Here is an 18,006-nt window from a genome sequence, read left to right as displayed (position 1 = left end):
ATGGTACAGGAAATGCTCTAATGACTGTATATGCAAAGTGCCAGTATAGGGGCCATTTAATCTCTGTTGTGGAATCAGTGTTGTAGATAGAAGGCAGATTATTATCTAAATGGCAATAGATTGGGAGAAGGGGAAGTGCAACGAGACCTGAGTGTCCTTGTGCACCAGTCGCTGAAGCTAAGCATGCAGGTGCAGCAGGCGGTTAAGAAGGCAAATGGTATGTTGGCCTTCGTAGCGAGAGGGTTCGAGTACAGGAACAAGGATGTCTTGCTGCAGTTGTACAGGGCCTTGGTGAAACCACACCTTGAGTATTGTGTGCAGTTTTGGTCGCCTTATCTGAGGAAGGATGTTTTTGCCATGGAAGGAGTTCAGCGAAGATTCACCAGGCTGATACCTGGGATGGCAGGAATGACGTGCGAGGAGAGATTGGGTCGATTGGGCTTATACTCGCTGGAGTTTAGAAGAATGAGAGGTGATCTCATTGAAACTTATAAAATTCTAACAGGACTAGACAGACTAGTTGCAGGAAGGATGTTCCCGATGGCGGGGGAGTCCAGAACCAGGGGTCACAGTCTAAGGATAAGGGGTAAGCCATTTAGGACTGAAATGAGGAGGCATTTCTTACCCAGAGAGTGGTGAACCTGTGGAATTCTCTGCCACAGAGGGCAGTGGAGGCCAGTTCATTAAATATATTCAAGAAGGAGTTGGATATATTTCTTAAGGCTAAAGGGATCAAGGGATATGGGGAGAGGGCAGGGACAGGTTACTGAATTTGGATGATCAGCCATGATCTCATTGAATGGCGGAGCAGGCTCGAGGGGCCGAATGGCCTACTCCTGCTCCTATCTTCTATGTTTCTATGTACTGGGCAGCCAGATGTCTCTCTCAAAGTGTTTTTTTTTTCTCTTCCCAGTTTTGCTGGAATTCACTAATAAACTTGTCTGTTTACCTCTTTCAGGTGGTAAGAGCTGCAGAAGAAGCTGCTTCCACTTTGGCGAGCTCCATACATCCTGAACAGTGCATCAAAGTGCTCTGCCCCATCATCCAGACAGCTGACTACCCCATCAATCTAGCTGCCATTAAGATGCAAACAAAGGTGATCGAGAGGATCTCCAAGGAGTCCCTGCATCAGCTTCTCCCCGATATCATCCCAGGGTTGCTTCAGGTACTTACAGGGCCAAAGCCCAAATACTTCTGTAAAACAGTTTAACTCGATTATTCTGTTCACAGTTCAGTGAACAACCTGATAACATACTACAAGAAATAAATTATGCTGATCCCTGTGGGCACTTGTATCACAAATAGACATTGTGCCTACAAAAAGAAAAATCCACACCAGAATGGTAACGCAGCAAAGGGTGGGAACAGAAACTAACCTGAATGATTTATTAATAACAGGAAGGTTGCATCAATTAGATTTTTAGATAGCTGCCTTCATCAGCGGTCAAACTGTTGTCCAAATGAGGAACAAAGTCTAAAATATATCAAAGAATAAATGAAAGCTAAAGGAATATTTTTTTTTAATGTGCGCCGTATAAATCAAATGTACATCACCATATCAGTGATTTATATCAAATAAGATACTTGTGGCTTGAGCCACATCATTTTCTAATATTTGCAGTGTCATGCGATATGTGGCCTGGTGCCTTTTTTTAAATGTATTATATGTACTGTTGTGTATTCATCACACATTCCAAGTGATCTGCACAGATTTCATTGTATTGACCATGATGTGACCATGCTTAAAACATTCAGTCTCAAACCTCAAACTATTTTAGGCATTAGATTTTTAGTTCCAATTCTGAGATTTGTTTTGGAAAACAAATGGGTCCTGTGAATATGGGTGTGAACTCATTCGCACCAGTGTCATGTATAGAGATTGGGGAGTCCTCCTACCTGGGCACTGTGGTAAACCACTGTTTGTATTCCACTGTGTACATGCCTGTACATGTCTCGGCTGACTCCTCCCATGAGTCCAGGTATAAAGGTGACTGCTCCACAGTCCCTCTGTATTCTGGACCGGTCGACCACTCGAGGCACACCTTCATTCTCTTGTTAATAAAAGCCTGTTAGTTACTCGCTTAATCTCAGTCTTTTGAGTTATTGATAGCGCATCAGGCACGTCCCCCTCATCAGTGTCTTTTTGATACTTTTACCAGTATGCTTGATGTTCAACCACTCAAATTCATGAGAGACAGGGAGATAATGGGCATTTTTTGAGTAATCAGATATGCTGACATTTTAACTCTGGCTGCATCAAAATTTCAGGCAAGTTTAAAATTTTGTGTTGCACATTCACTGATTATTTCTGGTTTCCTTTTTGTGGGAAATTATCCCCCAGGCTGGATCTAGACTGAAGAATAATTGTTTAATTTATTTTAAAAGAGTTGAGTATTAAAACTGACATGCAACAGAAATACAAACCATTTCGGAAACGCTACAAGTGGTGGCCAATACTTGGTCTGGGGCAGATTAGCGCAACTTTCAAGCCCTACTTTGGGCAGCTTACAGGGCTGAATTACATGCATTTCCCACATGCTATCCACCTGTCCTTACTGACTCCCCAGTCTCTCTGACACTGGTGCGAATGAGTTCTCACACACATTCACAGGATCCTTTTGTTTTCCAAAGCAAATCTCAGAATTGGAAATCAAAGTCTGAAGCCAAATATAGTTTTTTTTTAAATTGGGAAATACTTTTAAGCACACTGCATAACGATGAGCAAGAGAATATTATTTGCAGCCATAGCCGCACATTTTATTATTTTGCCAACTTCATTAGCCTAAAAATTAGAGCCAGGCCTTTCAGGAGTGAAGTTGGGAAACACTACTACATGCAAAGGGTGGTACAGGAAACTTTCTGGTATCCGGCACTGACGGGACCGAGCTGGTGCCATCCCATCAAAACTGCCGTAGAAACCAGCACTAATGTTAAAACATACTGAGCTTCTGAGCTCCGTGTGAAGCAACAAACCCTGTTGCTTGGCAACAGCTTCAAAACAGTCGGCGTAGCTTGCAAGCGTCTCTGTAGCTAAGCAACAGCTTCAGCTGGACCTTGCAGAGCCGCAACGAAAAGAAAAAAAACTTATCTGAACCGACTCCTGAATTTTGCCGGTGGATAGAGCTTTCCGGACATTTAACCTCTGGATAAACGAAAGTTTCCTGTATAAGCTGGGAACTCTCTTACGCAAACGGCAGTTGATGCTAGGCCAATTGTTAATTTTAAAATCGGAGATTGATAGATTTCTGTTAACCACAGGTATTAAAGGATATGGGGCAAAGGCGGGTATATGGAGTTAGGTCACAGATCAGCCATGATCTCATTGAATGGCAGAACAGGCTCTAGAGGTTAAATGGCCTACTCCTGTTCCTATGTTCATTCATTATCCCTTTTTTAAATGCTAAAATACAAGTATATTTGGAATGGTTGCCCTGTGCTGCTTTACTGAGCAAAACTTGGGTGTCTCTTGAATTGGCTAAGAAGAGGCTGGCCTGGATAAAGAAAGAGCAGTAAAAGCACGGCTAGTGATTTGAATTGGAACTGAAGCTGCATCAGCTGTAAACATCATTGTATGGTGTACATACCTATAATATCGCAAGACAATGATGTTTGCAATCTGCAAAAGATAGCCAGATTATGTCACTGCAGTAATATGTCAAATGGAGCGGAGTACCCGAAAAGTAGATTTTTAAACAATTGGGTTGTGTGTGTGTTGGGTGTACATATATACAAATAACATGAATAGCTAATGAGGGAACGCTGGGTTTCGGCAGCATCTGTGAAACATTGTTACCTGGAGGCAGGCCATGAGAATGTAGGGTAATATATGCAGGATTCCGTGCTATCATGATTGATTGCAAGGAGGCAAGCATTTCCTGCTGGAAGTCTGCACCTCCAGCTTATTAACCCGCTAGTCGATTGGTAGGCCAGAGGGATATTTGTGTTTCAGTGCTATTTATTTCCTGCTGTCTGTGGTCCATCTAACAATGCTGAAACTTGCATTTGTTCATTGTCTAATGACTTAACTAGTGACTACTGTTTTGGTGGGTGGGTGGGTGAGGAGGAACATGGTGTTTGGTTTCAAGGTGATGGGTCTGGTGATGGAAAATAGGAAATGAGCCAACTGTCTGCAGCAGTCTGGATAATCTGACCTCTGAGGCAGGCAGCTCTGCAGAATTCTAGGCTACTTTTGATGGTTGCACAGCCAGTGGAGTTCATCAGTGGGACCCATAGGGATAGACTTGTCACTGGGAGCTGGGAATTTTAACGTTTAACCCTGCAAAGCCAGTGCCCTATACAGCTGAGCAAGCAGTGGGTAGGGTGGCTTACCAGTGCTCGGCTGGTAGGCTGTGCAATTTTAGATACTTAAACTCCAGCAGTACTCCTGTGCACACATGATTCTTGCCGATCTGTGCCTAAATTCTCTGAATTTAGTTAAGGTGAGGGAAAGTAAATGCATATAAAATAAAGTGGTTCTTTAAAAAAATTATGAATTATTGTTTACCGAGCAGCCAAAAATGTTTACAATAGCACTCTTTGAGAAACTGGTTCTGAGTGATAAGTGTGTCCGTATTGGGCCTGCAACATAACTGAAAAACATATAGCAGAAAGTCAATTCAGTGATTGCAGGGTAAAGCAGTAATGGAGCAATGGAAGGCATTCAGGGAAGAGAGAATTCAAGTACAAACTAGGCATATTCCTTTTGAAGGGAAAAGGTGAGCTTCCAAAGCTAATGCACCCTGGATGACGAAGGACATAAAAGTTATATTAAAACAGAAAAAGGAGGCTTATGATAAATGTCAGGAGCAAGATTCGGTTAATAATCAGAAAGATTATAGAAAGTACAGGAGGGAATTGAAAAAGTTAGTACGGGAGGCAAAGCGAGGTTATGAGAGATCACAGACGACATTAAAATGAAGCCTAAAACATTTTATAAACCTATAAAGTGTAAGAGGCTAGCTAGGGAAATCTTCATGTAGAGCATTAAATGAGTACTTTGCATCTGTCTTCACAAAGGAAGCAAATGATGTGATGGTTACACTAAAAGAAGAGAGGGAAGTTATGGACAGGATAGTAATCGATAGAGAAGATGTACTAAAAAGATTAGCATTTGAATTAGGAGGTATGGTAGCATAGAGGTTATGTTACTGGGTTAGTAATTGAGAGGCCTGGACTAATGATCCAGAGAGTTCAAATCCCACCGCAGCAGCTGGAGAGTTTAAATTCAATTAAATAAATCTGGAATAAAAAGCTAGGATCAGTAATGGTGACCATGGATTGTCGTAAAAACTCATCTGGTTCACTAATGTCCTTTAGGGAAGGAAATCTTACCCAGAACCACAGCAATGTGGTTGACTCTTAACTGCCCTCTGAAATGGCCTAGCAAGCCACTCGGTTGTATTCAAGAAGACGGCTCACCACCACCTTTGAGGGCGATTAGGGATGGGCAATAAATGCTGGCCTTGCCGGCGACGCCCACATCCGATGAATGAATTTTTAAAAACTTACTAAAAGTTGGTGAGTCACCTGATTTAGATGGAGTGCATCCTACATTGCTGAAAGAAGCAAATGTATAAATAGCAGAGGCATTGGTCACAATCTTTCAATCCTCATTGGATACATGATACTGGAGGATTGCTAATGTTATACCACTATTCAGGAGAGAGGGATAAACCAGGAAACTACAGGCTAGTCAGCCTAACATTGGTGGTGGGGAAGTTATTGGAAATCATTATCAGGACAAAATAAATTTCCATTTGGAAAGGCATGTGTTAATCAAGGAGAGCCAGCATGGATTTGTTAAAGGCAAATCATGTCTGACTAACTTGATTGAATGCTTTGATGAGGTAACAGAGAAGGTTGATCAAGGTAGTGCAGTAGATGTTGTATATATGGACTTTCAGAAGGCATTCGACAAAGTGCCACACAGGAGGCGTATTAAGAAGATGGAGGCCCGTGGAATTAATAGATAGTGGCGGTATGGAATTGGCTCAGTCACAGGAGGCAGAGGGTGGTGGTGGATGAGACTGGGAGGTAGTTTGCACTTTGGAAGGATTAATATGGAAAGACCGTATACTATAAAGGCATGATTTTGAAAAGTGTAGATGAGCAGAGAGACCTTGGTGTTTATATACACAAATCCTTAAAGGTGGCCGGGCAAGTTGATTTTAAAAAAGTATATGGGTTACTTGGGTTTATGAATAGAAGCATAGACTATAAAAGTAAAGAGATCATGCTCGAACTTGATAAATCACTGATTAGACCTTAGCTGGAGTATTGTGGACCATCCTGGGTACCACACTTAATGAAAAAGGTAAAGACCTTAGAAAGGGTACAGAGTTGAGGGTTACCAGCGATGAGGGGCTTCAGTTATGAGGAGAGGTTGGAAAAGTTAGGACTGTTCTCCTTGGAACAGAGAATGTTAAAGAGGTGACTTAATAAAAGTTTTCAAGATGATGAGATGCTTTGATGGGAGTCGATAGAGAAAAACTATTGTGGGTCAATAACCAGAGGGCATCGATTTAAAATCATTGGCAAAAGTTCTCGAGGGGAGAGGAGGAGAATTGTTTTCACTCGAGAGTTGTCGGGATCTGGAATGCTCTATCTGAAAAGGTGGTGGAAGCTGATTCCATAAATAATTTTAAAAGGGAGTTGGACAGGTCCTGGAGGATGAGGAATTTACAGGGTTACTGATTAAAAAGTTGGGGTATAGGACCCGGCACGACTGCTTAAAAGAGCCAGGATAGGCGCAACAGGCCGAAGAGCCTCCTTCTGTGTTGTAAATTTCTATGAAGTGTATTCGGTTAGAAAATATTCATGCTTTCAGTGCTTTTCATTTACTGCTTTACAAACCAGTGTTTTTGTTGCAGGGGTATGACAACACAGAAAGCAGCGTGCGTAAAGCTAGTGTGTTTTGCTTGGTGGCAATTTATTCTGTAATTGGAGAAGAGCTGAAACCTTACCTTGCACAGCTCACCGGAAGTAAGGTAGGTGCACTCGGAAGTCCTTGTACATTTCAGTGTTGTTTCTCCTCGCAGCCTTTGTTTGAATGCAAGTTTGGAGCACTGATTTAATATTAAAACCTTGAAATTATTTTAAACTAGTTGAAGTCTTGTGTTAAAAACAACGAAGGAACGTGTTAAGCATCTGTCTGCTAATATTGCATAGCATAATTTCAAAACTGCTCTTGATCACTGCCCGGTTGCTCCTGTGAAGAATGGCCACTTGGATTGCCGGTGGGACCATATTCCAGCAAGCCGGTATGTTTAGGGATAGGAGGAGAGATATTTGGAGGAAAAACAATTAGTATTGAGGAGTTATTACTTCACAGTGAGTGATTCAACTGCATATGAACACACATGTCAATAACATTTAAAATATTATTTTCAAGTTGGAGTTATCGATTTAGTTGCAGGGCTGTAAAGTTTCTAAAGCCAGGTGATATGTCAATTGGAATGAAGAAGAATAAGGGGGGGGGGAAAAAGTTGCAAGAATTGAAGCCTTTTAAAGTCCTTTCAGTGGCCATGTTAATTTCCCACCTATCCTCCCCATTTTATGACCCTAAAAATGTAATTTATCACCCAATACACACAAAAAAAATCAAAAATTCTGAAGGGAAGAAAATCATAAAATGTAACCATTCACTTACCGTTGTCACATTCCAATACCTAAAGTAACTTTCATCCCACTGGCCTCCCATCTCTTGGGGGCCTTGACCTTGCTTTGTACGTCATTCTCAGAGCCACGTTTTTTTGTTTCCTCCTTGCACTACCATGATTGTTTTTGACATTCCATGCATATACAAAGTCAGTGCCCCTCTCTTTTGAAGCATCTGTATGCACAGAACATCAGTGTCCCTAAGTGCTGGTTTACGTATTCATGAACGTTATGCATCCGCTCCTTATCCTGCACAACCCGAAGTTTTCCCAGCGGCCATAAGTGCAATTTATGTCTTGGGCTGAGCTTACATTCTGGCCTCTGTTCTGGTCTTAGGCCTCCTACTCTCAGACCTCAACACTGACCCTCTTGCTATTAAACCTTTCGACCCTCAACCCTAGTGCTAGCCCTGCCTCTCCATGGCCTCTCTACACTTCCTGACCCGCCTGCTTCTCCATTTCCAACAGTACCTGTCAATCCATCCAATTTTTTTGTTTTTGTTTGTTCTCCTGATATGGGTGATGCTGACCAGCCTGCCTTTGTTGCCAATGCCTAGTTGCCCTGAGCAGGCTTTCCTTTTGAACCATTGCAGGTTTTGTGGTAGTGTGCTTCCTGATGATCAATTTGACAACTGAGTGGCTTGCTAGGCCACTTCAGAGGGCATTAGCAGTCAGCCATGTAGGCCAGATTGGTGTGAGCAGTAGGTTCCCTTCCCTGAAGGATGAGTGAACCATTTGGGTTTTTAACGACAAACCAGCGGCTTCTGTGATTTTTTTTTTTCTGCTACCAGGCCACAAACACAATTGTGCACAGTATCGGAGACCTCCCGGAGAACAAGTTGTGAATCAAACATCAGGTCAAATCCTAGGATCCTTATTTTAATGACCGGCAAATTTAAAAAAAATTAAACAGTCCACGTATATTTAGTTATTTTATTTTTATTCATTCCTGGGATATGGGCGGCGCTGGCAAAGCCAGCATTTATTGCCCATCCCTAGTTTCCCTTGAGAAGGTGGTGGTGAGCCACTGCCTTGAACCACTGCAGTCCGTGTGGTGAAGGTACTCCCACAGTGCTGTTAGGGAGGGAGTGCTAGCATTTTGACCCAGCGACAATGAAGGATCAGCGATATATTTCCAAGTCGGGATGGTGTGTAACTTGGAGGGAGAACTTGATACTGCCCATGTCCTTCTAGGTGGTAGAGGTCGTGGGTTTGGGAGGTGCTGTCGAAGAAGCCTTGGCGAGTTGCTGCAGTGCATCTTGTAGATAGTACACACTGCAGCCAGGGTGCGCTGGTAGTGGAGGGAGTGAATGTTTAAGGTGGTGGATGGGGTGCCAATCAAGTGGGCTGCTTTGTCCTAGATGGTGTCGAGCTTCTTGAGCGTTGTTGGAGCTGCACTCATCCAGGCAAGTAGAGAGTATTCCATCACACTCCTGACTTGTGCCTTGTAGATGGTGGAAAGGTTTTGGAGGGTCAGGAGGTGAGACACTCTCTGCAGAAAATCCAGCTTCTGACCTGCTCTTGTTGCCACAGTATTTATGTGGCTGGTCGAGTTAATTTTCTGGTCAGCGGTGACCCCCCAGGACGTTGATGGTGGGGGTTTTGGCGATGGTAATGCCGTTGAATGTCATGGGGCAGTGGTTAGACTCTCACTTGTAGGAGATGGTCATTGCCTGGCACTTGTGTGGTGCGATGTTACTTGCCACTTATCAGCCCAAGCCTGAATGTCATCCAGATCTTCATTATCTGAGGAGTTACGAATGGAACTGAACACTGCAGTCATCAGCAAACATCCCCACTTCTGACTTTATGATGGAAGGAAGATCATTAATGAAGCAGCTGAAAATGGTTGTGCCTAGGACACTGCCCTGAGGAACTCCTGCAGCAATGTCCTGGGGCTGAAATGATTGACCTCCAACAATGCAACCATCTTCCTTTTGTGCTAGGTATGACTCCAACCGGTGGAGTGTGTTCCCCCTGATTCCCATTGGCTTCAATTTTACTAGGGCTCCTTGATGCCACACTCTCTCAAATGCTGCCTTGATATCAAGGGCAGTCACTCTCACCTCACCTCTGGAATTCAACTCTTTTTGTCCATGTTTGGACCAAGGCTGTAATGAGGTCTGGAGCAGAGTGGTCCGGCAGAACCCAAACTGGGCATCAGTGAGCAGGTTATTGGTGAGTAAGTGCCGCTTGATAGCACTGTCGACGACACCTTCCATCACTTTGCTGATGATTGAGAGTAGACAAATGGGGCAGTAATTGGCCGGATTGGATTTGTCCTGCTTTTTGTGGACAAGATGTACCTGGGCAGTTTTCCACATTGGTGGGTAGATGCCAGTATTGTAGTTGTACTGGTTCTGGAGCAGAAGCCTTCAGCACGACAGCCGGGATGTTGTCTGGGCCCATAGCCTTTGCTGTATCCAGTGCGCTCAGCCGTTTGGTGATACCACGTGGAGTGAATTGAATTGGCTGAAACCTGGCTTCTGTGATGGTGGGGGCCTCAGGAGGAGGCTGACCTGGATCATCCACTCGGCACTTCTGGCTGAAGCTGGTTGCAAACTGTTGCTTGATTAGTCTGTGGGACAGCTCTCCCAAATTTGGCACAAGTCCCCAAATGCTAGTGAGGAGGACTTTGCAGAGTCGTCCGGTTTGTTACAACTGAGTGGCTTGCTGGGCCATTTCAGAGTTAGGAGTCAACCACATTGCTGTGGGTCTGGAGTCACACATAGGCCAGACCGGGTAAGGACGGCAGATTTCTTTCCCTAAAGGACATTAGTGAACCAGATGGGTTTTTACGACACTCCGATAGTTTCATGGTCACCATTACTGATACTAGCTTTTTGTTCCAGATTTATTTAATTAACTGAATTTAAATTCCCTCTCTGCCGTGGTGGGATTTGGACTTGTGTCTCTGGATCATTAATCCAGGCCTCTGGTTACTAGTCCAGTAACATAACCACGATGCTGCCATTCCCACAGCCCCCATTTCCCACCCAATGGTTATGGGAATTAAAATATCATCATTCACTAAATTTTCCAGAAAATGAAATGGGGTATGTTAGGTATGCCATAGTAATAATTATGACCTGTGAGCAACACTACAAGAGATCTAATTGCTACTTATCTTCCAGTGATTTTGTGTGCCTTGGCATACAAGGTGGATTGGGAAAGTTATAACTTTTGTTTCTCGAACCCTGTGAACCAGCTGGAAACATTATAAGCAAGTGAGGTTTTATATACTCGATACTAAAGAGCATTTTAGGGATATCTGATATTAAAGTTTTAAGTGCTTGGTAATTTACAAATGCTCCGACTTCCAATGCATTACTTATGTTAGCAATCATTAGCTTTTTATAGATGACGTCTACATCAATTGAAAAATGTCAGTGGGTTACAAAAAATAATAAATTCAAAATAGTAACTTGTTGAAGTATTAATCTACAGAGAACTTAATTCAAATCATAAGGTAATAAATAATTGAACATAAGTGTGACAGTCCATGTAAAAACAGTACTTCTGATTAGAAATATTGTTTCGTGGATTAATGAGACAGATATTTAGTTTGAGATGTAACTTAGTATTTGACTTTTTTAAGCATGAAGGAAAATAAAGTACTAAATGGTTCATCGTGTACCAAAATAGACAGATTGCTTAACTCTAAAATACACATACCACATGCGCATATTTTCATATTCCTTTAAATATATCCAATAATTTACAGCTGCATTTTGTAGGACTTAGAGTTTGCCATTTTGAATATATTTTGTGAATATCCAGCACCTGTTTGACATTATGGGTGGTGCACTTAAAATCATTCTTCATTTGTTCATCCTTTATTTACAAATAACAGGCTGTCTTTTAACAGGATAAATCATGGGACCCTTTGAATCTTTCTGTTATGGCAGCCTCACAAGCCACATCCTCTTCCTTCAGTCCCTTAATATTCTTAAGGCCTTGTACTAGATTTTCTCCCCACTTCTCCTGTCATTGGGAACAGTTCTACTGATGCTACATATTGAGAAAACAATCCTTCTTGCCTCTGCATAGCCTTTTCCTTTTGAGTAATCTTGACATTATTTCACACAATTCAACAGTGACTACACTTCAAAAGTACTTCATTGGCTGTAAAGCGCTTTGAGATGTCCGGTGGTTGTGAAAGGCACTATATAAATGCAAGTCTTTCTTTCTTATTAATGTACTTGAGATCCACAAACAGGCAGCGAGACTGGCTGGACAACAGCACCATGGAATGTTCCATAAATCGTGTGTGATTTATGTCCCTGGCCCTTTGTAGAGAGGTACACTACAATCTGGTATTTCCATAATAAAATATTTTCTGCTGAGCACTTCACACATGCACAGAACATCACAGTGGATGCCCTAATCAGGGACATTGTAGACCCTGACAAATAGACCCTCCCTCGGGAAGCACTTCAAATCAATTTTGCAGATGAAGTTACATTGAAATAATGTTCTGGCAATTTTCTAGAACAGGCTCGCAAACTTTTACTGTAGCAAAAATGAAATTGAAGAGTCACAATCTTTATTTCCCTAGGAGCAGTGTTTCTGTTGGTATATTTTTGCTTGCCTGCCATCTCCCCCATTTTCCTTATGATCAACTGCATTATATTTTTATAACTTGAGTCAATATAAATTCAAATACTTTAATGGTCTCAAAACTTGGTTCTCTTACCTGCTGCGCCCTAGAGTTTTATAAGACAGTCAGCACTTTTGCAGGCCGGACGTGTTGCAAATTTAAAGTTGTGCCTTCAAGCTTCTATTTTGATTGCTTGGCTTTTTAAGAGGACACCTTGAATGTGGGTGCTTCGGTGATCAATCATCTACCCACCTCCATTTTAAAAACCTCCCCATTCAAAGCTTCAAATGCTAAGTTGAAAAATTTGTATTCCAGTTATCCCAGTACCTTTTAGTGTAGTAATCTCAGGATTGCTACCAGTGCCACGTGCTAGTCAGAGTAGAAATAGAAGGATATTTCAGATGAATACGTGGTTAGAGGAATGGTGCAAGGGGGAGGGATTCAAATTCCTGGGACATTGGAACCGGTTCTGAGGGAGGTGGGACCAGTTCAAACCGGACGGTTTGCACCTGGGCAGGGCCGGGACCGATGTCCATGGGGGAGTGTTTGCTAGTGCCCTGGGGGAGGGTTTAAACTAAAATGGCAGGGGGTTGGGAACCTGAGCAAGGGGACAGAGGAAAGGGAAACAAGTATAAAAACAAAAGATAGGAAGGAGAAAAACAAAAGTGGCAGTCAGAGAAATCAACGGTTTAAATCAAACATGGCCACAGTAAATAATTCTAATAGGTCTAAGAGCGTTAAAAAACAAGCCAGAAGGCCTTGGCCTAGAAATTGAGTTTGCGCTGCGCCGGGGCTTAACGCCGGAAATTTAGCGCCGGTGCTAAGTCGCGCTGCGCGCGCCAAAAATTCAGTAGCGCCGCGCCCAAACGGCTGCCGGCGCTACTGAAGGCTGTTTGCGCCTGAAAACTGGCGCTATTCCGGCGCTGCGGCGCCCGATGCGGTGCGGCAGGCTCGGGAAGTGCAGGCCTCCTCCTTCAGTTAAGGAGGAGCTGCCTGCACCCGCCCGCTGGCCGGTTAAATCGCCACAAAAATGAGCCCGGCACCTCGGGGAAGTGCCGGGCTCGCAGCCGAGAAGCATCTGTTCCGCGGGGGGGTGGGGGGAGTCCGGGGAGGGAGGTGCGGGCAGGCGGCCGGCGGGAAAGCGGCCGGCCGCCGCTCCACCTTTATGCACCGGCGCAAAGTCGTGTAAGACTCTGTTGCCAGAGTCTTAGTTGCGGCTGCCACGGGCGAGGCGGCCGCAACTGAATTTCGGCGCTGGGGCCCGTCACCACAGCAACCGGGACGCTGCGCACACCGATGACGTCATCGGTGCCGGCGCAGCGCTACCGGTGTAACGCCGATGTTGGGCCCTAGTCAATTTCAAAACCGGCTGTAAGTCCAGCGCAATGCCCTCTAGCGCCGCAAAATGGGCGCTAAGCCCACTCAATTTCTAGGCCCTTGTGTCTTAATGCGAGGAGCATTCGTAATAAGGTGGATGAATTAGCTGCACAAATAGAGGTAAACGAATATGATTTGATTGGGATTACGGAAACATGGCTTCAGTGTGGCCAAGGCTGGGAACTCGACATCCAGGGGTATTCAATATTCAGGAAAGATAGGCAAAAAGGAAAGGGAGGTGGGGTAGCATTGCTGGTTAAGGAAGGGATTAACACAATTGTAAGAAAGGCTATTAGCTCTGATGATGTGGAATCTGTATGGGTAGAACTGAGAAATACCAAGGGGCAGAAAACGTTAGTGGGAGTGGTATATAGACCTCCAAACAGTAATGCGGAGGTTGGGGATGGCATTAAAAGGGAAATTAGAGAAGCGTGCAATAAGGGCACAGCAGTCATCATGGGTGACTTTAATCTACATATAGATTGGGCTAACCAAATTAGTAACAATACTGTGGAGGAGGAATTCCTGGAGTGTTTACGGGATGGTTTCCTGGACCAATATGTTGAGGAACCAACCAGAGATCAGGCCATCTTAGACTGGGTATTATGTAACGAGAAAGGATTAATTAGCAACCTTGTTGTACGAGGCCCCTTGGGTCGGAACGATCATAATATGATCGAATTCTTCATTAAGATGGAGAATGAAGTAGTCGACTCAGAGACTAGGGTCAGAAAAAGCAGTAAACCTGAGGATTGGGAGCAGTTTAGGATTCAACAAAGGAGGGCAAAGGGATTAATTAAGAAAGGGAAAATAGAATATGAGAGTAAGCTTTCAGGGAACATAAAAACTGACTGTAAAAGCTTTTATAGATATGTGAAGAGAAAAAGATTGGGGAAGTCAAGCGTAGGTCCCTTGCAGTCAGAATCAGGGGAATTTATAATGGGGAGCAAAGAAATGGCAGACCAATTAAATACATATTTTGGTTCTGTCTTCACAAAGGAGGACACAAATAACCTCCCAGATATAGGGTCTGATGAAAGGGAGGAACTGAAAGAAATCAGTATTTGTATGGAAATGGTGTTAGGGAAATTGATGGGATTGAAGACCGATAAATCCCCAGGGCCTGATAATCTACATCCTGGGGTACTTAAGGAAGTGGCCCTAGAAATAGTAGATGCATTGCTGATCATCTTCCAACATTCGATGGAATCTGGAACAGTGCCCATGGATTGGAGGGTAGCTAATGTTACCCCACTATTCAAAAAAGGTGGTAGAGAGAAAATGGGGAATTACAGACCGGTAAGCCTGACGTCAGTAGTGGGGAAAATGCTAGAGTCCATTATAAAAGATGTAATAGCAGAGCACTTGGAAAACAGTGACAGGATCGGACAAAGTCAACATGGATTTACAAAAGGTAAATCGTGCTCGACTAATCTACTGGAATTTTTTGAGGATGTAACTGGTAAAATAGATAAGGGAGAACCAGTGGATGTGGTGTATTTGGACTTTCAGAAGGCTTTCGATAAGGTCCCGCATAAGAGATTAGCGTGTAAAGTTAAGGCACATGGGATTGGGGGCAAGGTATTGACTTGGATAGGGAACTGGTTGGCAGACTGATGCGCCATCAGTAACTCCAGAAGACTAAGAGTTAAACTTATAATAAGTAGGCTTTTATTAACAAAAGAATATGAGCATGCCTCTGCTGGTAGACCGATCCTTAAAGCCAGGGGGACTGGAGGTCAATCACCTTTATACCTGGGCTTAGGGGTGGAGCCAGGGGCGGAGCCAGCTGAGGCATGCCCAGACATGTTCTGTACAGGCAGATTAGTGGTTTACCACATTCACCCCTTGTTTAAAATGAGTCCGGCGGGGTGAAGTGTCTCAGAAGTTCGTATAGGCAAGTCTCTCCGGGGGTCTTGTCTGCCGTAGTGATCGTCGTGGTGCCGGCTGCGGCGGTTCTTTTCCCGCGGCCGTTTCCCGCGTGGGCCGGAGCACCGGCGTGTCGTCTTCGTGAGTGCGGGGTCGGTGGGTGTATAAGGGTGGGTCACAGGGCCCTGGCGTGCCGTCTACTTGGGTTAGAGGTGGATTCCCTTCTAGGGGTGTGTCGTGGGTAATGGTAGTGGGTAATGGTAATGGGTAGTGGGTAATGGTGTTTTCGGTGGCACCTGAGGGTGCGAGGTCTCATATGGAGACCGTGTCCTCCCGCCCGTCAGGATACGCCACGTATGCATATTGTGGGTTGGCGTGGAGGAGGTGGACCCTTTCGACCAGGGGGTCTGTTTTATGGCTCCTCACGTGCTTCCTGAGCAAGACGGGCCCTGGAGAAGTCAGCCATGGCGGTGGCAATGTCCCCGAGGTGGATTTCCTAGGGAAGACTAACATTTTCTCGTGAGGGGTGGCGGTACAGAGTAGTGACCGTATGGAGTGAAGCGCATCGGGGAGGACTTCTTGCCAGCGGGAGGTTGGGAGGCCTCTGGACTTTAAGGCTAGCATGGCGGTTTTCCACACTGTCGCGTTCTCCCTTTCTACTTGTCCGTTACCCCGGGGGTTGTAGCTGGTGGTCCTGCTCGTGGCTATCCCTTTTTCGAGCAGGTACTGGCGCAGCTCGTCGCTCATGAACGACGAGCCCCTGTCACTATGGATGTAGCTGGGAAAACCGAATATGGCGAAGAGGTCATTGAGACATTTGATGACTGTGGCGCTGGTCATGTCCAGGCAGGGGATAGCGAACGGGAAACGGGAGTACTCGTCAATGATGTTGAGGAAGTACGTGTTGCGGTCAGAGGAGGGGAGGGGCCCTTTAAAATCTACGCTTAGGCGCTCGAAGGGGCGGGTGGCTTTTATCAGGTGCGCCCTGTCTGGCCTATAAAAGTGCGGTTTGCATTCGGCACAGACTTGGCAGTTCCTGGTCATGGTCCTGACCTCCTCGATGGAGTAAGGCAGGTTGCGGGCCTTAATGAAGTAGAAAAACCTGGTGACCCCCGGGTGGCAGAGATCGTTGTGGAGGGCCCGTAGCCTATCGACCTGTGCGTTGGCACATGTTCCACGGGGTAGGGCGTCCGGGGGCTCATTAAGTTTCCCGGGCTGGTATAAGATATCATAATTGTATGTGGATAATTCAATCCTCCACCGCAATATCTTGTCGTTTTTGATTTTGCCCCTCTGCTTGTTATTGAACATAAATGCTACGGATCGTTGGTCAGTGAGCAGGGTGAAGCGTTTACCGGCCAGGTAATGCCTCCAATGCCGTACAGCCTCCACTATAGCCTGGGCCTCCTTTTCGACTGAGGAGTGTCTAATTTCGGGGCCCTGGAGGGTTCGTGAAAAGAAGGCCACGGGTCTCCCCGCCTGGTTAAGGGTTGCGGCCAGGGCGAAGTCAGACGCATCGCTCTCCACTTGGAAAAGGATGGACTCGTCCACGGCGTGCATTGTAGCCTTTGCAATGTCCTCTTTTATGCGGGTGAAGGCTGCACGGGCCTCTGCCGCCAGGGGGAAGGAGGTTGACTTGATAAGGGGCCGGGCTTTGTCCGCGTAATTGGGCACCCATTGGGCGTAATAAGAGAAAAACCCCAGACATCTCTTCAGGGCTTTGAGGCAGTGAGGCAGGGGTAGTTCCAGAAGGGGGCGCATTCGGTCGGGGTCGGGGCCGATGACTCCGTTTTCCACTACACAGCCAAGCATAGCGAGGCGGGTGGTGCGAAACATACACTTTTCTTTGTTGTATGTCAAATTTAAGCGCTGGGCTGTTCGGAGGAATTTTTCTAGATTGGCATTATGGCCCTGCTGGTCATGGCCGCAGATGGTGACATTGTCCAGGTAGGGAAAAGTGGCCTGCAGCGCGTTCTGGTCAACCATCCGGTCCATCTCCCTTTGGAAGACTTGGTGACGCCGAAGGGGACTCTGAGGAAGTGGTAGAGGCGGCCGTTTGCCTCGAAGGCAGTATACTGGCGGTCTTCAGGCCTGATAGGGAGTTGGTGGTATGCCGACTTCAGGTCAATGGTAGAGAATACCCGGTACTGTGCAATCTGATTGACCATATCAGATATGCGGGGAAGGGGGTATGCGTCTAATTGGGTATACCTATTGATTGTTTGACTGTAGTCAATGACCAGGCGCTGTTTCTCGCCGGTCTTCACGACCACTACTTGGGCTCGCCATGGGCTGGTGCTGCCCTCGATAATCCCCTCCCGCAGGAGTCTCTCTACTTCTATTTTAATGAAGCTTCTATCCCCGGCACTGTACCGTCTGCTTTTTGTTGCGATGGGCTTGCAGTCATGGGCGAGATTAGCAAACAATGGGGGGGGGGGGCTGACTTTCAAGGTGGATAGGCTGCATATTGTGCGCGGCGGTTGTTTTAAATTTTGCCGGCTGCAG

The 18,006-nt window shown here is 45.2% G+C and overlaps 1 protein-coding gene across 15 annotated transcripts in view; it reads left to right on the top strand.

Annotated features, from left to right (window-relative positions):
• Window positions 1-18,006, top strand: part of clasp1a (cytoplasmic linker associated protein 1a) — a 362,676-nt gene that overhangs the window by 331,581 nt on the left and 13,089 nt on the right. For all 15 annotated transcript variants that reach the window (XM_085986887.1, XM_085986895.1, XM_085986890.1 and 12 more), the window contains 2 exons: window positions 959-1,165; window positions 6,870-6,986. In XM_085986887.1, the coding sequence (XP_085843013.1) occupies window positions 959-1,165; window positions 6,870-6,986 (324 nt within the window). The remainder of the gene's footprint in view (window positions 1-958; window positions 1,166-6,869; window positions 6,987-18,006) is intronic.

Source organism: Somniosus microcephalus, chromosome 4 (genome assembly GCF_052327205.1).
Source record: "Somniosus microcephalus isolate GS21.2 chromosome 4, FLI_Smic_1.0, whole genome shotgun sequence".
In the NCBI taxonomy this organism is placed as follows: Eukaryota; Metazoa; Chordata; class Chondrichthyes; order Squaliformes; family Somniosidae; genus Somniosus; species Somniosus microcephalus.
Note: the sequence above shows the minus strand (reverse complement) of the source record. Positions and strands in the feature narration are given on the sequence as shown.